Source organism: Colias croceus, chromosome 4, assembly GCF_905220415.1.
Source record: "Colias croceus chromosome 4, ilColCroc2.1".
NCBI classification, from domain to species: Eukaryota; Metazoa; Arthropoda; class Insecta; order Lepidoptera; family Pieridae; genus Colias; species Colias croceus.
Window position 1 is genome coordinate 5,166,328 of NC_059540.1, and position 27,265 is coordinate 5,193,592.

Consider the following 27,265-nt stretch of genomic DNA (forward strand, 5'->3'; position numbering starts at 1 on the left):
AAATTCTTGCGCCAAAATTGTAAGTCTGCCAAAACACCGTGTACGGGTACGACTTTCAAACTTTCCTCGTAGCAAGAATTGTTTCGTAGCAAATAAATTGGCTACGTTATAATTTTTTGTCAAAATTAATATAACTAGACACATTTAGCTATTTATAACTACCTAATTACATACTAAAAAATAAATATCTGCTCTATATTAATATTTGCTCTACTTATACTGAATATTTATGTATTCATTGTACGACATACCTACTACCTACCGGATCTTCGTAGCGATTCCATTGCTCCAACTTATCATTGTTAAAAATTCACAAAACAACAGGAGCAGATAGCATCTGTCAGTGCGAAGAAATGCCGTTAAAACGGCGACTGCCAGACTATAATTTTAAGAAATAATTACAAGACTGTCTGTCATAATTTGAACAATTTATATATTATTATCCTAAATTAAAGCAAAATACAACATTGGGAAATTTAGATCGATATTGGAAAATATTATCAGTATCTGAATCGACAAGAGTCGGTAGAGCAGAAAACTCTTTTTCTTACAATTAATTAATTAATTTAAAATTAATTAATCTAAAATATTGTATAAATCTCTTGGGTACTATCCAATTATTGCACATGTAGAGACACAGAACGGGCAGCGTTGGCCCAACAAAATATGTTTGTCAATGTTTGCCGCCATTACGTCGATTATGAATAAACGTCTGAAATGATTCTATATTATAGTGGTTGCCTCTACTCGCCCAACGCTGCCCATTGTAACGAGGCCCTTTACTCTATTATGTAGGTACCTACTTAAAATGTGGAAAAATGAAATTATACATGACGTTGCTTAGTAACTCATCGTTTAATATCTACAAAGTTACATAAGTATAACAAATAGCACGCAAATGTCAAAAAACTGAAAAAGCGTGGAATGGAAAGGGCGGGTTTACATTATAAGACATTTTAAAATTTAACTGGAATATGATAAAAATAAACAATATTAAGAGTCGATGTGAGAGAAGTGTGAAACATTTTATAACTTTGTTTTTTTTTTTTTGTATTCTAAGTATAATTAATTACGAGATTACAGTTTATAGTTTAAACACATAATATTATGTTTCCTACACTAAACCTACTACAAATAACAACACTTTTCTGTAGCAGACTCGAAAGTCTAAACGATTTTTCACAACACCGATATTACATGAATTTAAACATAGTCACAGAGATCATTGAAAGGTACGTAGACAATGATGAGGGTAAAATTTATAATATTACACTACATACATTTAGTTTTAATTCACATTCAAATTCAACACAGCCATAATTCAAATTTTAGTCACTAATTATAATACTTATAGATTTAATCAAAACTTATTTTTCTTATATTATTATGAAAAATGCAATGAAATATTATTATATCTGTAATACATTGCTATAATTCACTTTCAGTTGTAAATGTGATAGAAAAATATAACACGAAAGTTTATTGGTACAAGAGCTGACTATTATTTTATATTATAAGTACAATACCAGAAAAAGAACATTAATAATACTTTGGCACATGATAATATAATAATTAACGAACTAAGGATAAGCATAAAACATTGCAAAAAAGCCTAGCTAAAATAATTAATTAAATAATAATAATGGAATAATTAAGAAAAATATAAGTATACTTAAATAAAAAATAAAGCGATTGCCACACATAAATTGCAGATGATTTACTTTATCTATAAGTATGTAAAGCATTGATTGCACGAAAGCTTAAAGCTAAGTTTTAAAGCATGCTTTGTTTGAACAAGCGTTATTTAGCCTTTTATAATGAGCAAGTCCATCTTCGACTTAATAAATTATTCCGAAAATTAATTTCTTACACATACACTTCGAAATTTTAAAAAGAGTAGATAATATAATAATGTTTAAAAAGTTGTAAAAATCCGAGAAACTTGCGTCTTTGTAATAAAAAAACGCGTTGGCGTAAATAAATGGAATATCGCGTAAATCGAATAGAAGCAAATAATTGATTATAATGGCGCGGGCGCCATGATTTAAATATATAACATTTCCTTATTATAATATGTCCTTATTGTATGTATTATAACATAATTTTCCTTCTGACCCTAAAAGTAATGGGAACTATATTTTCTATCACCAAAATTTATATTTGTCATCAAGTTGTATCACCTAATAAATAGATCTATCACCACGAAATATTTTCGTTCTCAGATAAACAAAAATTGTTCCCAGGTGTGAATTATCAAATTAATCTTAATATGTGTGTAAAATAAGAGATCGATAACCAATAAAATTATATTGCATTACATGAATATAAACTTCGTTCTTATAATAACAGTTTTGTTACTTAAATAATAGCTCTGTGCTCAGAATGGTAGATCTGTCACCAAATAAATCGATTATCGATCCCTGACTGCGACTCCTTTTTATTTGATATTTTGTCACCAATACAGTAGTAACATTTTATTTCGTTCAGATATTAAATTAATAGTATTGGTTACCAATTTAATACATCAATTTATAATTTTAATGAAAAAATGATCAAAGGGGCGGAGACAAATTGGCGCGCTTTAAAAATTGACATGTGCAAACATATAATCGGATTAGCCATACGCTTAAAGCTGGCCAACCCCCCACCAGAAGCAAAAAATGTGCTTATCGGCCAGAAAAGAAAAAGGGGGCGCCCTTCGAAATCCAAACCAGCGCTGATTATTCAGTGATTATTGTTTTTTAACAATAAATATTGATTATTTTAACTTTAATTAAGTGTTTTATCTACAATTATGCTAACCATTAGCCAGCTATTAAACCAGAGCTGATTATTCAGTGGTTATTATTTTTAAGAATAAATATTGATTATTTTAACTTTTAGTAACATAATATGATTTATTGGTGATCTCTTTAAATTAGTTTGCTTAAATACTTATTAGGACACACCTATTATAATACATACAAAAATATTTATTTGGTACTAGACCTTATATCTCAGGATTTTAGGTGATTTAATGTGGAACTGATTTTGCATTGTTTGGTGACTACATTTTGGTGACAGATCTACTATTTTGAGGACAAACCCTATTATTTAAGAAACACAAAACTAATTAAATTGGTGATAGCTTAAATGATACCCAAAAGTAATGTGGTTAGTTTATCGAACATAATAATATATAATATCATATACATACTATATACGATAATACGATATTATTGAAATTATTTCTTTGCGGAAATCGGAATTTATATAATAATAAATTAAACCTTCGTTTTCTGTATTCAATAAAATTGAATCTAAGCGTTACTTGCCCTACCTACCTCTTTTATGTGCGCACTAATAAAAATAAATCTGTTTTTAAAAAGGAGAAGTAATTCAAATTATTTTTGTCTATTTTTCTTTCGTATCAAAAGCCATAATTTTCGAATTTCAAGGTGCCAGATTTATTCAATACATTAACTTTAATGTACTTAATCATAAGTTTTTTTTTCTCTACAATAGAAAATTCTTCGGACAGCGTCAGTAAATCTTCATAGTGACTGGCCAGAAGATATAATATACATAAGAGTATACAAGTATACGCGCGAAGGCGAATGCATTTTCTTTCCTTAGTGTATATAACGGAAAACCGGATTGACCATAAAAAGATAGGATGAATAATACTAAAAGCTACGTAACGAAAAGAAAGTCTAATAAATTAATTGTTTTACGCCTACATAAAAAAAAAAACTGGTAATGTAGTCTTTGGTCTTTACATTTCCATTACTCAAAACAAAATATATCCTAGATATAACTGTAAAATAGCGACCTAAGAATAAGCGAGATCCATAATAAATACGAGCTAAATTAATAAACTAAGCAAGCTTATTAGAGGTTCAGTCAACAAATGCACGAATTAAAAAACAAAAAAACTTAAACACGATAAAATGACAAACACAACTCAATCAACAACAAAAATAAATAAACGCGTATAGGTTTTTCTTAACATATAAAGCACAGCCTTGATCACACAAAAATACGAAATAACAAAATACATGTTTTTCATCAGTCGAGAATCGAGATATTAAAGCTAAGCGAACACGTCCTCAATACAAATAAAATAAATAACAATAACTAATAAATAATTACATTATAATATTAATATTAATAATTCATTAAGAATACTTCAAACTTTCAGACTCCGCTCTATATGGCTTTTTCCCTGTTATGTGTCTGTATAGACTCGAGATTTTTAAGAGACAAAACGATTCGTTTTTTTGTATTAAAATAATGCTTATTCCTATTTTTCGAATGCTGGATTGCATTCCATATACAACAAACAACGAACTAATTGAACCTACGCTAATGGCAAAAGGGTGCATTACAGTTAGGCCTATTTACTCTTTGCAACAATAATAAAGAAATAATATTAATTACCTACATGACTTTACTTTTAATGGCACAGAGTAAGCAAAACTTTTCAAAAGGGCAAAAACTCCTACAGCGAATAAATCACAGTGTACAATCAAATGCAAATGAGAGATTGAATCTTCACTAGCATGTAAGCTATAACAGGTATCAAGTAACAAGATAAAAAGAAATAACTTCCAAGAAGTTTTTGGCATTGAAATTCTTCAGCTATAGTAATTTTCCTACTCTAAAGTATATCAGAATATAAATTCACAAAGACACATTTAAGAGCAAAGTATGAATTAATACTCAATAATGTATTAAGTTAAAATAAATTAAATAATAGAAATACATAAATAAGGCATAAATGCTACCAAATAACTAATAGGTACAATCGCTTCTGCAAAATAAAAAAATAATACATATATCCTACAACCATTTCGAAACACACTTTTAACGTTAACACAAATATGCTAATTTCTATAAAAATAACGCTTATCTAAACAAAATTATAAAACAGTCAGGTAACCTAACGAGGTAGATAATAGTTTTCGTACCTATAATAATAGTCTTATTATTTCAGACGAAATAATAAATCAATTATAACATTTAATCTGCAAACTAACACTAACTATAAATAATGAGTGAACACACTTTACATTAAAGATGTACTAGGGTATATGGTTGGAACTTGGAACTTTAAGTACATCAAATACAATTAAGTGGACAGAAAGTCACATTTAAACTATTTGAAAATAAGATCAACTACAAATTCTCCTAACGTTAGTGGACTAACTTCTAAATTTCACGATTTTGCACTAAAATCGTTATAATAATTTATAATGTAGTCTTGAAAAAATTGGTAATATAAACGGGTACGTCAAACCCATATAACACATGATTGTCAAATTTTAATCTCAAATCATTCATTTGAGATTTCACTAAACTCTACATTTCAAGTACATAATTAAATATCACATCTATTTTCCAAAAATATACTTTAGTGTGTGTAAGAAACTTGAAATAGTTATGTACTAAACAATAAACATATTTATCGATCTTGGAGTGTTAAAACTAATTCGGAAATAATTAATTCTTACTTGCCTGGTTATTTTCAGCACTGGTCGACAACAGAGCGGATAAAGTAGCGTGTGTCGCACTCAAATTGCCTGAAGTTGGACAGACAATGTTCGAATTGCCCATACCGTTATTCAACATGCCGCTCGAACCGGAGCTAACAATTGTAACATTAGGGGGAGGAGTAGAACCGGTAGCGAAACCAGTGGACAGAACCTTTTGGGTATTGTGCATAATAAATGATTTGGCAGAACCCGTACTACCCAGGGTCAACACTTTCTTCAACATAACTGAAGAGTTACACGCGTTATCTATCATGTCTTTCGTAGTAGAAATTGTGTCAAAGTCGCATTTATTATTAGCCACCGTTGTAGGTGGTTGGACGGTCGTTACGTTGAAAGAAATTCCTGGAGTCGCGTTATTTCCTATATTCTTGTTGCCTATATTGGACATGATAGCGTTATGGAGAATGTTACCGGTCGGAAATGACTTGGAAGTAACGTTCACGTATTGTGTGGGAGTGCTGATTATAGTCGCGTTGGACGTCCGGGTGCCGAAGCCGATGATCGTGTTGGCGGTGCCTTGTGACATCACTGTGCTGATGGTACCGGATTTCGCGTTGTATGGTATGCTGGAACAAGGACTTTTATTAGTTTGTTTCTACACAATTTGAGTGTAGTAAAACCGATCAAGATGTTCAAATTGGTTCTATTGGAAAATTTATAATATGCTTTTATTTATTAATTTTATTGCCGACAAGTAATTTATTTTAAGTACAAGTACAATAATTTTTTTATATAAAAATTACTTAGGCCCATCAAGACATTATTACATTATTTTACCGTAATCCTACGATCTGATATAAAATCTAACCTCTAACATCATAACTCACTTGATACGTATCTTTCGAATAGGGACATAATTACTACAAAAAACTTTACAGATTTTTTTTTGTGCTGATAAAAAAGGTTCTGTATTTCGAAAATTCCAACTATAAACTGAAGTACCTTACCCATTAGTAATGGACAAACTAAACTCATTTGTAAAAATAATTTATCAAGTAAGTACATGACACAAAATTTTCAATAATAATTTTATAATATAATCAATTATTATGGTTAGGTTAATCAATCTTTTTAAGAAATTAAAAGCAAAATCGAAAAAAATAAAGTCTCAAGTCATTAAAGAGGCAGTAATTCGTTCTATCACAATATTGTTAGATAGGGAAGCGAAGAGGGGAATTTTCTGTAATACTCGAGCGTGGCAGTTTAAGATATGAGAGATACCTTAGACCTAATAGAACAACCTTGTTAACTATTTAGCTCTATATGTAGTGACGCGCGCCTAGGATAGACGATCAGATTAGTAAAAAAAAATCGATAGTCTGAAATACTCGAGCGCGTCAGATTAAGATATTGGGGGTTGATTTTAGTGTTTTAAGACTAAATTTAACTAATCTGACCATAAGTCCTTGACGCCGCCGAGTTATAGGGTCGCGTACTTGTAAAAAAAAACGTTAATCCGGCATTCTCGAGCGCGATTGTTTTTATTTTTATTTTGAAGAATATAATCTAAAACTTATTAAAAATACAAAATCTGCCGGTTTCCGCATGACCGGAAGTCTGGAGGAGCCATTTCATCTTCCGAAAAACACGTTGCAGCATAAAAGTCGCGAACTTTACTTTTTACAAAAAAAAAAGTTTAAATAAACAAAAAAGGTAATTTTATTTTACAAAAAAAGGTCTCTTTTCATTTTTGTCCAAAGTTAAAACTTTTTTTACTTGAAGCATCGTAAAAACTCAAACTCCCGGTTTTTTGTGTATATCTCGAAAACTGAGGGAGTTAAGAAAAATTGATATGAAATAACGATGATTAAAAAAAAGAAACCCACAAACCTTTTTCGGTGAGATTAAGAGAACCCACCAACATTTTTGTCAGATTAAGAAAATATGCTTTCAGGATACCGAGATAAACCTCCCCTATGAAAATCTGACGCGCTCGAGTATTTCAAAAGGACTCTTTTTTTCTGCATTTTCAAAAATTCATCATAACTTATCGTAATGTCGTAATCGTCAGTTTTTTTAAGGGGAGCTTCCTTGGGGCCTACTTAACACCCCTTCCGAAAATCTGACGCGCTCGAGTAAATTTTTTTTTTGTGCATTTTTGACGAATTTATATGCCTAGCCCCACCACGCAAACCGGCAGATTAGTATACCGTTGTTATCAGAGGGACTTGGGGCATACGTAGTATGAATATCTGACGCGCTCGAGAATGCCAAAGTAACTGTTTTTTTTTTACATTTTTGAAAATCCGTACACGCCAAACCCACCGCTAAAATGGTTTTTACCATAGAAGCTTTTCTTTTCGAAATTATTTTCTCTTTCGATTTTGATAAGTCTTGACGACGCCGTTGAATTACGCCATTTAGCTACCTCGCCTCCCTATCTATGTATAAATTTGTCTTAAGGCGCGTTGAGGGTAATATTTCAAGGTTGCGTCATGGCAACACCGTCACGTCATGGATAAAGGCGACGATTTTGGTATTGTTGTATCTTACCAGAGAAGTTTTATTTCTGACACGTGTGCTCGGCACACACGCTCTTTTTTATTTTTTCAGACATTTCTCTACATAGATATTTTTCATACACACCCTTTGTCGCAACCTGTATACCCAAACTAGTATAGTAATGTACTGGCCATTGTGCTGTCTGTAATACCAACACTGGTATGAGAGCACTTAAGGATATTAAAGTCATAAAAATTTAAACACTAACACCCTTATCACCTGCGAAGTGGAGCCTGGTATGGTATGGTAGTGACTGTAGCTTGCGGCAATTGATGCACTGTTCTCTGAGCACCCTGTATACTAGAGCTAGTATAGTAGTGCACAGTACTGCCAGTTATACGTGGAGCTGATATGTGGGCCACAAACACGCTGTGGCTCTTAGAATATTTCGAAACATAAAAATATTAACACTAACCCCCTTATCATCTGCGAAGTGGAGCCTGGTATGCTCTGTATAGTGACTGTAGCTTGCGGCAAGTGATGTACCGTTCTCTGAGCACCCTGTATACCAGAACTGGTGTAGTAGTGCACGGTACTGCCAGTTATACGTGGAGCTGATATATGAGCTACAGGTACGCTGTGTATCATGCCGCTCGTTGTTGACGCCACTGTTATGCACTTTGTGTTCTGGCTGCCTGAAAACTGTAGATCAGATATTAAAAAATAATAAGATAAGATATTTTAAGTTATAGACACTTAGCGAGAGTTTCATTTACTGTATATGATATTAATTTTCTTTTTTTTTAACAGTTTTTTTTTATGTTATAATGTAGAATGAACTTACATTAGTATTGAGTGTGCTCCCAAGATCAAATTCATCTCCAACCAAAGTGATAGTATCTGGATTAGCTCCAGTGAGATTCTCAATAGTTTTTCTAGCATCTGCATCACTCTCGATATTGCCTAAATTACGACTCAGGAATTCGATATCTGCCTCCAATAAGCCATCAACTAGACTACTTTCATCATTATCTGATTGTTTACACATATCAAACGCATCATCATTTTCCAATTTAATATCTTCGACTTTTATAGTGTCAACATTAATATCGTCAATGTTTTCAACTTTAATTCCATTCGCCTCTAAATCTTCTACTTTGATTCCATCAACTTTCATATCATCTAAATCCTCCATTTTGATTGAATCTACTTTAATATCATCAATATCCTCGACTTTAATGTCCGCGAAATCATTAGCATGGGAAACACCTGCGCCATCCGAGCTATTCATATACTGGCTAGCATTAAAATTTGCCGAATCGAAATCATCATGAGCTTCGATCTTTATGTCTTCTATTTTAAATTTATCTTCTTGATTATTACTGGTGGAAGGTTGTGGACTATCCGCATTAGTTAAGTCTCCACTCATAGCCCTTTTTAGCACATACGCCTTTATCTTTCTAAGCATAAAAGGTGGAACTCTGAACCCAGTTAATTCGCCAAGTAGAGGCAATGAATTATGTTTATAAGCATCGCTAGTAGCAAGCTCTTCTATATCTTCTAAGACCTAAAATCAAGGACTTACTTTAATGACAACATTTGAATAACACTAACAAATTTAACACAATAATATCAAAAAACGCTGAACAACTTTCATAATAATTGAAACATAATTATTGTGATTTGTGATTGAGTAAAAATATGTTATTTTTAAATCAGATATGTTTTGTCTAAATCGTTTTATTTACTTGATACGGCAGAGTGATAGTAGAAATGAATAACTTCTTAAATATACAGACAAGTGGAGTATCAAATGATGATGTGTAAAATTTCTTATCTGCAAGTGTCAGGGTTAGGCAAAAGTTTTTAAAATGTTAAATTTTGACATATGAATTTATAATCACTTCACTTCATGCAATTTTAATCCATACTATTAATATTATAAATGCGAAAGTAACTCTGTCTGTCTGTCTGTTACCCAATCACGCCTAAACTACTGAACCAATTTTCATGAAATTTGGTATGGATATATTTTGATACCCGAGAAAGGACATACTTTTTATCCTGGGAAAATGACGCAATCCCGGAAATCTCACAGGAACAGGAACTATGGGGGATTTTCTTTGACTGCGCGGGCGAAGCCGCGGGCCATACCTAGTATTCATATAAAGAATTATCCAGAGACTTACCATGATATAAGTTTTTCCACCAACAGCATTAACAAGATTGTGGCTGGCAATCCATTCTTTGTCAGCGCTGTCAGCGGGATACCTCAAGAGACCAGCATGTCTAGTGTACAATCGACCACGAGAGTTGCCAAGCCCAAGTACCTGCAACCAAATAATAGAATTGATTTCAACTTAATTTTTTTTACTTGCCTAATGAAATTTTATAAGTTTGAATGAATTTATCGTACAAAAGTATTGCCCCTGCTAAATAAAAAATTGGTATTTATTCGAAGAGATTTGCTTTTACAAGAACTTAGACTACATTATAGCAAAAAAATACAGGTTTTTTAGAAAAATATGCAGGGAATGCTGCAGACAACTTTTAATTTTCCTTTTTGAATAATTCTTTATTTCAATACTGACTGTTGAAGCAACATAATATGATATGTCAGGATGCACAAAGCTAAAATTTAAATTTACAGCTTCACAAATGTAAATACATCTATCCACAAACAAACGCACAACTTATTCTATAACATGACATACCTTATGAGCATGTGACCCCATAATAAAAAGTGTATCCTGAGTAAGTCTAGCTGGGTTCCACTTATCAGGGTCTCTTATTGCGGGAGACATTATTGGTGAAGAGCGACCACTATCACTACCCTCCTCTTGCTTTATTTTTTTGGTCTTTAAATCCAATTCAAGCTCCATCTCCTTCCTCTTATTTTGTGAAGTGCCCTGAAATCATGAATTACTTTTAATTACTCAGTGACCTCTACTATGATAGTAAGTTTTTTCCAGAAATAATATACCTAACATAATAATTAAATTTAAGGACAAATTTAAGCATTCATCAAATAGTTTGGGTTGAAGAACTAAAGAAATGTCCAGAGACACATTATCAATTCTTCATAAGACATTCCTATTCCTTAACAATATTTTAATAATCATGTACTTACACTAGTATATTTACTGAATTTGTTTTCTATATTTTGGCTTGCTTCATCAGTTGTTTCTTGTGTTGTTTGGAATGTTCTAGGTGGGGTAGTATATAGTAAACGGGTGGCATCCAGCATAGCTCTGCAAACTGCTCGCACCTATATTTTTTAAACAATATTAATAATTAGATCTTATTTTTTAATATATTTATATTAAAAAAATAGAAAAGTATATACCTGATCTTCACTAACTGACTCATCGCCTAGATTCAATCTAATATTATTCACCGCAGGGACAAAGAATTTCTGAAATAAAAAATTATGATTAGCTTTCCTTTGTATTAAAAAATAATACAAGGCGTAAATAGACGGAGATCATAAAAATGGTAATATTTCAATAGGCAAAACAATCAACGGCAACACAAAGTATTACTTTTATTATGTTTGCCTCAATTTTGAATACAATTTGTTTTCCTTTCTTTTCTAAGAGGCTTTGAAAATTGTCACTGATTATTCCTAGCTAATATTAATTCTTATTTGAATGGTGACTAAAACTAATACTTTCTTTGAGTTTGATGGTGTGCTGTTAAGGTTAATCTTACCTCCAGGTATTTCTTTATGACTTGATCTATTTCCCGAGTTACCGCTGACTGTATGGTTTGTCGCAACATATCAAGAGATTTATTCGCACTAGCACGAAACTCGGCAATAGGTCTGGAATGGGGTTGCACGGGACCTGGTAGACTGAATCTACGATGCATAGCTGCTAAGGTGTTTATGGCTATTTGCCGTGTGATAGGCGGTTTCTGAAATAGACGATTCGAATTTTAAACGACTACTGAAGTTTTTAAAACAATTAGGTAGGTATCCGGTATATTCTTAAACTATACTTACAGCCTGCATATTGGCAGTCATGCGTATATTTAACGTCTTTGGTCCCTGGACACTCCAAGAAGTATTTGGATTCGATTCTGAATTAGGATTTGTAGTAGACGATTCATTTACATTAGCACTTCGCTGTATCACCATTTTGGAATTTTGTTGAACACAATAATCAGTCCTGTTTACAGATCATACTCTTGATCTTAATGTTCATATGACTATTAATTTAGCATGTAACAAATCATAGAAAACGCTACATTTTGTATTAACAATTTTGAATTCATATTTTTTAAAATTCTATTCCAAATTCCAATTGCAATTATTTTCATCTAACTTTTTTACACGCAAGCAACTGCAATATTAAAAGCTCAGAACATGAGTCTTTTGGAATTAAAGAACATCTGTCAACGGCCGCGCGTTGCTCTGTGGCCGCGCGCGCGCGGCGCGACTGCTTAATGTAATTTAATAGAATTTAATATTATTATTCGATAATTTTACTCATTTACACTTTGTAAGCAAAGAAAATTTAATTAAAATATGTAACTTGAAAACCATACAAAAAAAATGTTTTAGGTACTGATTAAAATATTATTACATTAAATTACACACTGCATTTATGATTTATTGATGATTTCTTTTATTTAAATATTGATTAATGTGTGCCTAACAGATTGCAGAACTGTTTAAATAGCTGTTAAAATTGACTTCCAAATGACAAAAAAATATATTTTTAATTCTTGTAGACCGCACCAAATTTTAAATTTATTTAAATAGAGAAATTACCGATTACAAATCTGGTGTAGCCCATACCTAATAAATCTGTGCGCACAAAGCTTTAGGTGATTTTGTGACGTGCTAAGTGACGTTTCTTTTCAATTTCACAATTTGTCTAAATTCGTATTTCGTAATTCGTATCGTAGAACACAGAGTCGTAGAATTTCAATTTTCAATTTTCTATTTCCTGATAAACTGTACCAGTCGGGTGTGTACCTACGTTGTGGACGTGGACTTGTGCATCGTTTTGCGACTGTATATTGTATAATTTAAATTGGAAATAATGTAAGTATTACCGTTAATTCTTAGTAAAATAAGTTGATTTATTAATTTTAAAATATGACAATAGTAACTAGAAGCGTCTTTAATTAGCTAAACCATCTAAAAAAATCGTAAATTTGGCTCAATAGGAGTAAGTGTTAATTGTACATGTAGGTAGCTACGTATTTTTCATTGAAATATGTAGATAGGTAATATTAGTACATCATTAAATTACCTATGATTCTTTCCAAGTCCATAAAATTTGGCTACGTAAATTATTAAAGTTGTCATTAGATTATGTTTTAAAAGTAACTACCTACCTATTGCTTGAAAGAAATGCAAATGCCTAACTAACGTTTGAACTTTGTACCTTAAAACTTGTTTTGAATCAGTTTCAAGGTTTCTAGTAAAGTATGCAATAAATAACTTCATTTAAATAATTAAATCATTACAAAGGAATACATCATCAATAGGTCTTTAAAAAAATGGATTATGGATTTTTTAGAAGTATAAATTCAAATTAAGTTCAAAGAATAATATGTACATACCAATCCAAATATTTTAGTGATGTAATTTCACTTGTAATCACACGTTTGTCACCTGGCTATCTAGAAATATAGGCATGCATTGTTATCAATTGTCACATTTAGATTAAAAGATTTAGATATATCTTAAGTAAACTTGTTTTTGTAGGTAATGGTAGTTACTGTACTAATATTATAGAGGAATGATTAAATTATTGTAGAATTAATAAACCATTTTTTTACTAATTGAGTATAGTTACCTAAGTTATAACAGCTGTATTTATTTTTGTTTATATCTCATATTTTGTTGGGCTAAGCCAGGTCGATAGTGATCTTAATTCTTAAATATAAAATGCTATATTAAAAAAAAAAAACTTATATACTTAAACAGAAACAATAGAACTAATAGTTTAGCAGATTCATGCTAGGACTGCTATGAGTACATGGTACCTACATACACAGATGTGAAATAAATTGGATGTGGGGTCAAATTACTTGGACAAAAATGATGGAATGGACAAAATGGAAAAAAAATAATTGTTTCCTAATTTTAAAGAATTTAACTCTTAAATAATTACACTTTTGTTATGTGAACCTCTTGAACAAGATAAGTTAAAGATAAATATTTTATGTGAAAATGGAGTGATAATGCAGTCAAGGTTATTTGATAATTATTAATGTGTGGCCAAAAACAAAACCACAGTCGTAATATTATACCCCAAATACTTTATGGGAGACATGCATAGAGTTTATATATATCATATTGTGTACAGGCCGGCGCATTCTTTTTCATATTCAGAGCGCATTCTAAATTTCAAGTTCAACATTAGAATTCTGATTGGTTTTGTTTTTGGTCGATTTTTGTATAAATACGGATATTGTGTGCAAAATAAAATCATTACGATCAGTATCGTCTTTGAGTTCACAACCCCTCTACAGTTGGTGACCCCGACGGAGCAAAAACAAAACCAATCAGAATTCTAATGTTGAACTTGAAATTTAGAATGCGCTCTGAATATGAAAAAAAATGCGCCGGCCTTTACACAATATGATATATATAAACTCTATGCATGTCTAACAAGACCTGCAAGCGGTAGCGATACTCCACGGCGCGAACGCCAATTGCATTACATAAGTCAATTCTGTTCGAGTATCAAGTATATCAAAGGAGAAGAGAACACAGTCGCCGACGCGTTATCACGCATCGAAGAGATCCAATGCCCTAATGTTATCGACTACAAGCAGTAAAGGTGGACTTCCGACCAGCGCGGCTCTATCGCAACGGCCGCAGCGTCTAAGCCGCTGCGTCACTGTCGCAGCGGCTTAGACGCAGATTGGCTTCCGAGCAGCGCGACTCCGGCGTCAGTCACAGTTATTAGTCCATACCTGACGGTTGTGCGGTACAGTAGGAATGAACCGAAAAATTAAAAAAATATTATTAGAATCATATAGATAGAATAAATAATATAGATATATAGAAATAAATAATATAGAATCCTTTTTAGGCTGGTTTTTGTAGCCCGTTTCACTTAAATCGTACAAAATTGCATGTAATGTGCGTAATGTGCGTAAGTATGTTACTAACGTCCATTTTTTAGATATTCTTTCGAAAATAACTCGATAATATCCTAAAAACAACGTGCTTTTGCAGCCTGCCACGCGACAGTGCTTGCGCGAGCATAGCACGGCCGCTACGGCCGCGCGACACTGACGCAGCGTTACTGTCGCTGCGACAGTGACGCTGCGCTCGAACGTTCCATCATACATTTCCGTACTGTATAATACTATCGCTCTGTCGCCGCGTCACTGTCGCTGCGTTAGTGACGCCGGAGCCGCGGTGGTCGGAAGTCCACCTTTAGCCATCGACCAAAGTAACGACAAAGAGCTCAGAAAATTAAAAACTCAAACAAATTTAACATTTGGTGAAGTCACGCTACCCGGACTCGATCGACCAATCACGTGCGAGCTATCAAGCGCATCGCCCCGTCCCTTTCTACCGAAGGCATACCGTTATATGGCATTTAACGCTCAACACGGACTATGCCACCCTGGTATTAGAGCTACTCGGAAGCTAATAACATCGAAGTTTTTCTGGCCAGCTATGAATAAAGACGCTACGTTATGGGCCAAGTCTTGTATCAGCTGTCAACGAGCAAGTTCACCGGCACGTCGTCACTCCATTAGCAGAGTTCCCGCCTTCGCAACGCTTCGAACACATACACATAGATATAGTCGGTCCACTACGACTCTCAAGAGATTACCGATGCTGTGTTACCATCATTGATCGTCTTACAAAATGGCCTGAAGCAGTTCCAGTTCAAGAAATAACTGCCGAATTCGTCGCGTAAGCATTGTACGAGAACTGGATTGCACGCTTCCCTTATGAAGTGCTGAAGCGCTACGACAAGTACTACCAAATACAGTTACCACTTCGGACTACAGTAGTATCAATTGACAGACTCAAGCCTGCATACATATTAAACGAAGAGGTTGAAGGTATGGCAAGCACAGCAGTAGCATCTACACCTACACCTACGAGTGCTACGTCGTCAGTTCCTGCTACAGACTACAACACGGACAAGGCACGTCCCTACACTACAAGAAGTGGACGCGTCGTCAAGAAAAATGTTCACTTCGCTTGAGGGGGGACACTATGGGAGACATGCATAGAGTTTATATATATCATATTGTGTACAGGCCGGCGCATTCTTTTTCATATTCAGAGCGCATTCTAAATTTCAAGTTCAACATTAGAATTCTGATTGGTTTTGTTTTTGGTCGATTTTTGTATAAATACGGATATTGTGTGCAAAATAAAATCATTACGATCAGTATCGTCTTTGAGTTCACAACCCCTCTACAACTTATTTAGATATAGCAAACTTTATAATTAGTATGGACTTGTCATTTATTCACACATAAAATAAACATAAGATATTCCAACTTTTATTTGAACATATTCCATGCATAATAATTACTGTATTTTATTGTTATTGTGTAGAAATTTCAGACTATTTTTAGTTTTTAGAATACTTACACAATTTTTACATTATTTGCATAAATTTTCCATATTTATGATGATATTATAATTTTATGTGTTATTTTAAACTGTACTTCAGTTTAAAAAGTGTTCCTAAAAGCGATTACATTTCTTTATTTAGGTAATTTTATTCTTATACAAACACGGACTTAATTTTTGATAGATTCAGATATTTTATTCAGAATTTTATTTGTTATGCCTAATTTTTTGTTCTCTATTTTTTTATTAACATAAGTTTTTCTCTAATTATTCCAGAATAAAAATGTCGAAAATAAAGGCTGGACCCGTTGTTGACGTCCTTGGGGATGAAATGACTAGAATTATCTGGGACTTAATAAAGAACAAGCTCATCTTACCATTTTTGGACATTGAGTTGCACACTTATGATTTGGGTATGGAGTACCGTGACAAAACCGAAGATCAAGTTACCATTGACTGTGCTAATGCCATCAAAAAGTACAATGTTGGTATTAAATGCGCCACCATCACTCCAGACGAGAAAAGAGTTGAAGAATTTAAGTTGAAGAAAATGTGGAAAAGTCCCAATGGAACAATCCGTAACATTCTCGGCGGAACAGTCTTCAGGGAAGCTATCATTTGCAAAAACATCCCACGTCTAGTGACTGGTTGGGAGAAGCCCATTATAATCGGGCGTCACGCTCACGCAGATCAGTACAAAGCTACTGACTTTGTTGTTCCAGGTGAAGGAAAATTGGAACTTATATTCACACCTCCTTCTGGTGAACCTATCAAACACGTCGTTAACGACTTCAAAGGTGCTGGTGTCGCTCTTGGCATGTTCAACACTGATGAATCTATTGTCGATTTCGCTCACGCATCATTCAAATACGCTCTTGACAGGAAATACCCTCTATATTTGAGCACCAAGAATACCATTCTGAAAAAGTATGATGGTCGTTTCAAGGATATCTTCCAAGAAATTTATGAGAAAGATTACAAATCTCAGTATGAAGCTGCAGGTATTTGGTATGAACACAGGCTCATCGACGACATGGTTGCTTATGCTATGAAGTCAGAGGGTGGTTTCGTATGGGCTTGTAAAAACTATGATGGTGATGTACAATCTGATTCGGTAGCCCAAGGTTATGGTTCTCTCGGTTTGATGACTTCTGTCCTCATTTGCCCAGATGGCAAGACAGTCGAAGCTGAAGCGGCCCACGGAACAGTAACAAGACATTACCGTTTCTACCAACAAGGCAAAGAGACATCCACCAATCCAATCGCTTCTATTTTCGCATGGACGAGAGGTCTCTTGCATCGCGCCAAGTTGGATAACAACGACGCATTAAAGAATTTCGCTGAAACACTCGAAAGTGTTTGTATTGATACAATTGAGTCTGGTATTATGACTAAGGATCTTGCAATATGCATCAAGGGAATGAACAATGTGAAGAGATCAGATTATTGCGAAACATTCGAGTTCATGGATAAACTCGCTGAGAATTTAACAAAGAGGCTTGGCAAATGACTATACAAAAGTAATATTTAAATTTTTCTATTCTAGTTTTTATTGAATTTATAATGTACTCATACATGATTAATGGGATTTAAAGGTATATTTGTTTAATCGCATTTATTTATTGTTAACGCTTTTATGTCACAAATAAATGTATTTTTTATGTGATGAACAATTTTTTTAGTTTTGAATTAAGTAAGGTCTTAAATAACAATTGCAAATGATAACAACTCAATAATAGCAATATTATCTATGAAGTGATAAATATGGGCATTCTGTCACGTAATTGATCGCAAGGCTAGGTCATAACACGATTGTCTTGTGACCTGGCCTATCGAGTTATTGCGTAATTATCGTAATAATAAGTTTAAAGTATAAACATACCTATTCATTAAATTATATGGCCGATAGAATACCTACATAGTAATTACAAAATTAATTCCATATCGCCATTATATTTATGACTAGCTTCCGCCCGCGACTCCGTCCGCGCGGAAAAATTAAGATTTATTTTTTTCTACGTATTTTTCCGGGATAAAAAGTATCCTATTTTATGCCCAGGATAATAAGGAATAATTATACCAAGTTTCATCGAAATCGAACCGTTAGTTTTCACGTGATGCCTGAACATACAGACAGACAGACAGACAAAAAATTTTTTAATCACATATTTGGGCTTGGTATCGATCCATCCCCTGCTATTTATTTTTTCAATATTTTCAATGTACAGAATTGACCCTTCTACAGATTTATTATATGTATCTAAGATGACATTGTTATCTAATCATCATCATTCATCATTAATAATTTCAGAGCAATGAACTCTTTAAATTACAAAAATTTGATGACTATTTATTGTAATAATATCCTGTATAAAAATGAAGCGTGAAACTAATTTTATGTCGCTATCAACTTAAGTACATTAGGTTTATTAAATTAAAAAAAATATAGGTACATATGAATTTAGGATAATAGTTATAATTATTAATTTGCTGTAGTAACTTATAACTAACTAATTTACTATTAATTAATTCAATGTCAAACTTATTTTGTACTTTGGATGGCTACTATTACAGACGAATTAATAGGAAATGGTGCTATTTCATTGATGTCACTGAAGTATATTGAACTTCATGTATAAGTAATTTAATTACCTTATTACACATGCAAATGATTAGCGGGTAATTGTATTTACAACCGTACCTACAATAAATTATATTACAACTTCATTATCACGCTCCATTGAACTTGTTCACTCTAATACGATTGAAAGTAGGTACAAGGTACATTGATAAACACCATTTAAATAAAAAACTCGTTAAAATTTTATTTAATTTACCTGATAATGATTGATTTGGATTTATCACTACGCATACCTACTCAAGTATTCGATCGATTCCGATTTAGAACTACATATATTTTACTAGTCGTTCGCCCGAGGGACATATAATAGCTAATACAAGTGGCAATATGTACAATCCAATAGTCATTTTTTTTTAATCAGTTTTTGAGCGATAACCGCGTTCAAACAAACACTTCAGCCTCATATTATTAAAGTACCTATAGATTTTGTCCTCTTGAATAACGCTTCATACTGATCAGGGTGCGAGTAAAATCCAGCACTGGAACTAGTATACATTATAATAATTATAAATACGTTAATTAGCCTGTTACGATTTAATAAAAGTGCTCCTACTGGTTTACTTTCGTTTTAAGTGAATGTGTAGTTTAAAAAGGTAAATTACGTCATATGCGTAAGAACGTGTTAAGACAAAAAGACGTACTTATCAGCTCGTAAAAATATTTTGCATGTACTGCCCTTTATTATGATACTGATAATTGATATGCATACTAATAAGATAATAATACTAGACGTCAATGTACTACTGGATTGACGACGTCAATGTTTTGAACTAATTCATAGCCCGGCTGCATTCATCATTTTCAGTAGGTAGTTTTATGTAGATAACAATTCTGCCACCTAATTATCATCTTTAATGATATAAAATAAAAAATAATCATATCATTATTAAAATTAAACGCCTGCGTAAATATGAAGAGCAACAATTATAATCTAAATATTATGTCTAAAAGTTATGAGAGACCCGTATTTATGCTTTTTTAAACAATTTCAAATTCCGGGGTAGGTATCATGTTATCTAGTAGAAAAAAAATTACAAAAATCTAAATTCAATGAAGATATAATTTAGTTAAATCATTATTCATTAACTTCATAGTTCTTAGGTTCATATGTCTTAATTATAATAACAAAATAATATTATTTAGAAAATTAGCTATTGCTATTACAGGAACTTATAATTAATTTTATTGTTCAAGTGCTGTAACAACTACATACTAGGCATACAATACAATTCTCAGACGTTTACATAACACAGTCCACATCGTCCAGAAGGAAGAATCGGAGAGATTAATCCAAGCCTAATGCTCTTAGATCCAAGCTCTATAATTATCATTTATTCATTTAAGTTTTACATTTATTTCAGGGAACTTAAAACCCATATTCAATAATTACTCAGGTAATTATTGAAACTATGTAAATTATGTATCCTTCTATAACAAATAGATAAAGAAGGATACATAGATAATCATAAATTGACATACATAATATTTTATATTATATTTAAAGTTAAACTGATTAAAAATTATTATCTTAGTTACTAAATGAAAAATTTAGAAGCTTTCCAGGTAGTTACCATAAAATTCTACATTTTTTTTATTTAAAATAACAATTTCATCTATTTGTTTTCATTCCTCGATACCCTTGAAGGCAATCGTCAAATAACTTTTCTTAGTGAATTACCGGAGGCAGTTGACGCGGTTTACCCCACGAGTTCGTCCCTCCCGCCATTCTCCCTCCGTGTGGAGTGGGCCATTCAGAGACGGTTCGCGAAGCTCTCACGCTTACGGCTTACTCCTTCAGTTTGGCGAGCTAAGCGTCACTACTAAGTTGTGTGTTGCCAGCTTTATAAGTATTTGGCGGGAACGCACGCTCGAGATCGCGACGCGAAAAAAGAAATAATAAAATATTTTTTTATCAATTGTGAGACGATTGTAAACAATGAAGTCCACGGTATATATCTGGTTACGGTGTTTGGCTCTTCTTTACGTTGTTACGGTAAGAAATTATATAAGTTAAAAAGTCCAATAATATTTATATTTAGATTTAAGAGAGCAAAATATTTTTAAACTTTCATTATTAAATATTAGGTACTTACCTACCTAAATAAATTAATATTAGTTTCAGTTGAAATTGAATGAATGTAACTTATAAACACATGTAAATTATTTCTCAAAAATATTATTTAGTTCCAACATTATGACATTCCTATAAATATACCTATAAGTTATAACAGACAGCAACTGAATAAACATTAAACAAGCACAACAAATATGTAATAAATTTAATATCGATTGGCATTACACATTACATAAAGCAACTTATTCCTTATTCATCGTACAATAAAATATATGAAGCACCCCACGCATTCGCAAAACGGTCGTAAATATCACATTTATCGACTTCAAATAAGACTTGCAATTGTTTCTCTCAACATCTTCAATTGAATCGTGCACAATCAGATCGGCTCATACGAAGGGCGTGCTTAGGTGCATACGGCGATGGAAAACCGCTAGCTCGTCATATCAATTACTTGCACCGCTCCGGTGCACCCAATTACTAGCTCTGCTTCACATGATGGCTTTTCATAAGCGCTTGGATTATGAGGAAATTTCAGAATAATGAGCTTCGCAAGTTTCATATGCACACACGTTTTTACACACAACTAACGTCAAAACTGTTTGAATGTACCTACTTTGTATCGAGCAACAATATCGCCTCAAATCAAGAACTCACATAAAATAACTATGAATGTATTTTTAAAATATTTCTAACTTACCAATCTAAGTTACCAATACATATTTTTAAACACCATTAAAATAAGTTTTGGAAGTCTTATTTAACATAAAATGAAAACAGTTTAATTTTCCCCTGAACACTCCAAATGTTCGCGTTATCTCAACGATGATCCTGTTTGGTCAACCCCTGTAATAATTTGGATAATAACGCAATACTTACACGGTCAGTAAAATTCGCATCCACCTGCAATTAAATTAAATATGTAGCGGCCATGTGAGCGCAACCCTCGCTTTGCGTTCCGCTGAATTTTGATAAGTTTATGTAACAACGTAGGTACATAATATGATTATGTTTAGATTTATCAGTTCGTGGGAATCGTCTCAGGCCGTGCAATCAGGGAATGGAGACGAAGGGTGCTCAATTACATACGCGCACTGTTTTTATTGCGTTGCTCCTTGACGATGCCATGAAACCTGCATTAGACGGATCCACATTTTACGACACTTTGATGCGTTGCGATTTCTCCGATGTTCTGAAAGTTTCTTTTTATTACTGAGCTTATTGGCTTGCTTGGATAACATAAAGGTTATAAGTATCTATCGTATCTATCATTCATCAAATTTGAATCAGTTCTAGTTTCTCTATAAAAATTTTAAACATTGGATTCATTTTGAAGTGGCCTCTTCTCTAATAATAGTTTAATTTACGTAAAATGGAAATGTAGCTTGAAATTAATTAAATTCAACAGAGCCTTTTCACGGATGTTTTGTAAAATGTTTGGCGGTGTTTTTACTTGTTTGCAAAACAAAGACCGCTCTATGTAGGTACCTACGGGAGCGGATAGGTATACCATTTTTCCATTAACTGAGCACAAAGAGTTGAACCCACGCACGAATTTGCACTTTTTTGTTAAAGATATAAGCCATTTCACTTTTTGTGTACGTACAGACGTTTCATGCATTCTTAAGTTAACTTAACGATTAATTATCTCGTTATAGTTAATATCGATCTTTTGTGTTTTTTTTTATTATTATGACGTTAGTTTTTTGTTTGGAAAGAGTTTCTTGTTGCATTACATGCAATGTTCCAATAAATCGATTATGTATACAAAAGAGTTCGATTCAATACAACGTTATCTATATTAAAACAAATCAATCATAATTCTCAAATTATAAGAAATTTCACTCTTTCTATCTGACCGTGTAATCTAAAGGTAGGTCAGTTTTTTTGTGTAATTGACACCAATTACGGACTTGACAGATTAAGGCCATATCGCACGGTAAAAAGAAAACAGTTTAGACATACTGAACTTATTTTGATAGTCTCAAATAACATGCTATTGTTACCGAACGTGACTCTTTTAATACTGGCCTCAGCTAATAAAACGCAATCATTGCACCCGCTAAAGTTTTTTGCGTGACCGCAGCATATTGTAATAAAATTTGTATAGGTTACCTTAAATAAATATTGATGGAAGGAATCCGTCCATCCAACGCTTTCATTTAACACTTACATAAAATAATATTTTGAATTTGGTAATTAATTTGGTTTATTATAGGTAGGTATATTTTATATATAGGTAGGTAATGTTCAACCAATATGGACAATATAACAAATCTCTCTCTATGTAGAGCTCTCAAAACACAGAGTTTGTTCTATATTCACAAGTGAATTAAAACCAGCAATAAAATTATTTTCTATACATTATTGACGTATTCAATTCTATTACAATTATAAAGTAGCAGTTAACTATCTAAAATAAAAAATAAAAAGCTAGTTAATCTGCAAAACTAAATCTAAGTAAAAAAGAGCCCTCCGCGCAAGTAGGTATAATGTGTTTCAGATAGAATCGAAGTATACCTAAATTAATTTTAAATCACAATGCAGTGAATAACATCAACTTATTTTAGATATGATCTCTCTCATTCATCTCATAGAATACAAAGAACTTCGATTGACTGCTTTACCAAGAAAAAAAAAGCATTTATTCGGCTGTAAGCGATTTTCATTAAAACACAATAGCAAGTGTTAACGTATCGTTTTAACAGTTCAAATTAACTGCACTGTTATCTCACCTGATTTCGTTACGATTGTTCTAACTTGAGACTTTTGCTGATTTCGTACTAAGAAACTGTTATATATCGCAACAGGTCAAAAGATGGAAGATATAATTTGCTTTTGGGTAAATTGCTAATTGGTTTAAGAACTGTAGTCCATAATTTGACAATAAATTAAAATGTATTAAAAACATACTTACTAAAAATTCATACATCCAGATATTTGAGATATTGTAGTAAGTAGTAGGTAAGTAGAGACAATAGAGTTTTCATGTTGTTTATCCCAAAAAAAGGCGTCAATTTAAACATTTAACCTTTAAATAATTGAATCTATACATATAATAAATCTGTAGAAGGGTCAATTCTGTACATTGAAAATATTGAAAAAATAACTAGCAGGGGGTGTTACTGGATCAATACCAAACCCAAATATGTGATTAAAAAAATTTTTGTCTGTCTGTCTGTCTGTCTGTCTGTCTGTCTGTCTGTCTGTATGTGAAGACATCACGTGAAAACTACCGGTTCGATTTTGATGAAACTTGGTATAATTATACCTTATTATCCTGGGCGTAAAATAGGATACTTTTTATCCTGGAAAAATACGTAGAAAAAAAATTAATCTCAATTTTTCAGTTATCCATAGACGTTGTTCTGTAGTAGGTACCGCGAACACACGTTGCGTATTATTATAGACCTAGCCGTATTTGGGTCCAATAGATATTTATAAGATGTCATTGTCCGAGTTACTCAAAATGGAGAAATAAACCATCCACGCAAAGACCGACATCCGCGCGGACGGAGTCGCGGGCGGAAGCTAGTTAAAAATATGTTTCCATGTCCACTTATAACAGAAAGTAAGATATGCTGCAATTACCACATACCAAACACTTCTACTATGTCTTCGTTATACTTTATTTACGATTGCCTCACCGTGATTTCTCAAAGTTGTAGGTAGACCTATAAAAAATATGGGTTTTACTGAATAAAATTGAGACATATTTTCCTCGCACACTCGTCCAAGTTTTTGCCTCATACGGATCTCAGTTTCTAGGAAAGTGTACATTGCATCTAACTGCATGCTAAGAGTTAATACTTAATAGTTTATATCAAACAGGTTAACAGGCTCTGTGAATGGGTTGACCATAGCAGTACCGTTGTATGTGTTCCGTCAATGGCTAGGTCGCTGTGCCTACGACCCTGTTTGCCCTATCGATCCATATAAGTGCAGCCTTAGTGTAATTTGCTTCGAGTAATATAAACCGCACTGTACTATTAACAGTTATTATAAGGTTTAATTGTTACTTTGATTGGCTCTATTATGTGGGTTAGGTAGGTACTTTACTGTAGTAGTCAAACGCGATGTGACTGAGTTGGCTGCGAGCATATTCAACCAAATTCAATATCAATTATTTACATAAAAGAAAATGAAATGGTTTATTTATAATTTTTTCAATAATTTCAAGCTAAATTATTTACTGGTTGGATATGAATGGTATTTATTTAATTTAAGAAAAATATACTTATTTATTCACATTGATCAAATATTATTTATAAAAATACGGTTTTCCACACATGGTTAAATTTAGGTATATGTAACAATTTTATAAATGAAAATTGCATAAGTATGTATTCACAAGGTATTCACATTTATAAAACCCTTTCAAGTGCGAACACGATATCCTCCGGCGATGCCTGAGGGAACCGACTGGGGATTCTTCCTACTTCCGACGAGAATCTATAAGAAACTGACATACTTATAATAAGATCGAATCGTCGTTCATTTTACATTTTCAGATATTGATATTCGTCGCATATTTTGAACAAAATTTAGTTCTAGTTCTAAACTCAAACATTTTATTAAATCGTGTTTTAAATTGGGCATCCATGTTATAGATTAATAAACCAAACGTAGGCATATGAGGCCTATGTTTGGTTAGCAGACAACTCTTTGCAAAAAAACATAAAAAAGTTCCGTCCCACATGCACCAAAATTTCTCCGTAACGATTAGTAAACCAAATATTTGCGAATGTTATGCAGTTAATTGGAACATCTTCTTTGTTTTTGTCGGCGTTTAATTCAATTATAACAATGACAGGTGCTGTCAGATAGTTCAGAAAACACGACATGTAGACAACCGGCAAAAAAATTTACACTCAATCAACATACATCATCTCTTTAAGCTTTGACGTTTGACCCACATTTAATGTTTAAGAAAAACCTAATCAGGATACCCATTAATTAACACGCTTACTTCGACTCAAAAGAATTTAATGTACACTGTACACTATAAACAAATAACGGTTGGCTTTATTTACTTGAAAGTTCGGGCCTGCATATTAAATTTTAATTCATAACGTCGACACGTAGTTATTGTAACATACCTCAAGTACCTCTATATAATACCAATTTCATTTACCGTAACGGTAAATTTTATACTAATTTTGATCTGTCGTAATTATGGTTATGATAATGTAAGGATAAAATCACGACTTTCCATTTACTTTTATTTTGGATAAGGTGTAATCGCCGTCTCCGCAAATTGATGCGTATTTACGGAATAAAAGTTGTTGAAATGTGACTCAAAAACTTGTCTCCCGTTTCCAGAAATCAATGTTGTTTGTGATATTGTGGTGGCTTGTGCCCCTTGCTAGGGTGGCCCACCCCCGCTCTATAAATCATTGTCCGAATTACGTCGCACAGAATTTCTATAACTCGGAAAATAATGCCAATGGTTGGACACGCGCGCGGTGATCCAGAGAATCGACATGCTTTAGACATAGGTACGTACGGGATATTAATTTATGGACAAATTGGACATCCTGGTTTATAACGCTAGCGGGAAAAGCTTTCGATTTCTTGCCTTTTATCTCGAAAAAGATTTCTATTTATGAAATGTTAGTAAATAAACGTATATATAACTATATTATTTAAGCGATGAACATGGAATTTTTGCTCGACAAATACATATTTTTAATTTTTATTTATCCTCGGACTGTATGTTAGTTTCAAAATTATTTTATAATACGTAACTAATTGGTGGAATATTTAATTATTTTATTGTTGCCTTCCAAGCCGGATACGACAAACGCTTAAAACAAATTAAAATTAAATCCAACTACCTACTACATAACAATTAAAATATTTGTGTCGATAAAAAAAACACAAACATGTTGAAGAATGGTGGAAAACTGATTTTAAATTGCTTTATTAAATTACACTAAGTACAGGTGCCTACTTGAGGAACGAAATTAAGGTGGGTACTTAACCTAGACCGTTGTCAACATACA

The 27,265-nt window shown here is 32.8% G+C and overlaps 3 protein-coding genes across 4 annotated transcripts in view; 2 read left to right on the forward strand and 1 right to left on the reverse strand.

The window, feature by feature from the left end:
- Nucleotides 1-833: 833 nt before the first annotated feature.
- On the reverse strand, nucleotides 834-12,320 carry LOC123690999. Its single transcript, XM_045635168.1, has 10 exons — nucleotides 11,980-12,320; nucleotides 11,688-11,891; nucleotides 11,323-11,391; nucleotides 11,107-11,244; nucleotides 10,691-10,885; nucleotides 10,166-10,306; nucleotides 8,821-9,543; nucleotides 8,452-8,678; nucleotides 3,140-6,100; nucleotides 834-2,116 (listed from the first exon to the last, which is right to left on the reverse strand). The coding sequence occupies exons 1-9, from the start codon at nucleotides 12,112-12,114 to the stop codon at nucleotides 5,482-5,484; spliced, it is 2,451 nt and encodes an 816-aa protein (XP_045491124.1). The 5' UTR covers nucleotides 12,115-12,320; the 3' UTR covers nucleotides 834-2,116; nucleotides 3,140-5,481.
- A 619-nt stretch (nucleotides 12,321-12,939) lies between these two features.
- Nucleotides 12,940-18,215, forward strand: LOC123691000 (isocitrate dehydrogenase [NADP] cytoplasmic). Its single transcript, XM_045635169.1, has 2 exons — nucleotides 12,940-13,026; nucleotides 16,822-18,215. The coding sequence occupies exon 2, from the start codon at nucleotides 16,829-16,831 to the stop codon at nucleotides 18,053-18,055; it is 1,227 nt and encodes a 408-aa protein (XP_045491125.1). The 5' UTR covers nucleotides 12,940-13,026; nucleotides 16,822-16,828; the 3' UTR covers nucleotides 18,056-18,215.
- A 2,783-nt stretch (nucleotides 18,216-20,998) lies between these two features.
- The window catches only part of LOC123691433, a 29,835-nt gene continuing 23,568 nt past the window's right edge, over nucleotides 20,999-27,265 (forward strand). For both annotated transcript variants that reach the window (XM_045635815.1, XM_045635816.1), the window contains exon 1: nucleotides 20,999-21,179. In XM_045635815.1, coding sequence (XP_045491771.1) covers nucleotides 21,123-21,179 — 57 coding nt within the window. In that variant the 5' untranslated portion in view covers nucleotides 20,999-21,122. The remainder of the gene's footprint in view (nucleotides 21,180-27,265) is intronic.

Excerpts from the sequence above, each read along its gene's own strand:
- LOC123691000 (XM_045635169.1), top strand. The coding sequence starts at position 16,829 with ATGTCGAAAATAAAGGCTGGACCCGTTGTTGACGTCCTTGGGGATGAA.
- LOC123690999 (XM_045635168.1), bottom strand. The coding sequence starts at position 12,114 with ATGGTGATACAGCGAAGTGCTAATGTAAATGAATCGTCTACTACAAAT. Across the intron at positions 11,245-11,322 it reads AGTCAGTTAGTGAAGATCAG|GTGCGAGCAGTTTGCAGAGC; the intron begins GTATATACTTTT and ends TAAAAAATATAG. Across the intron at positions 10,307-10,690 it reads TGGGGTCACATGCTCATAAG|GTACTTGGGCTTGGCAACTC; the intron begins GTATGTCATGTT and ends ATTTGGTTGCAG.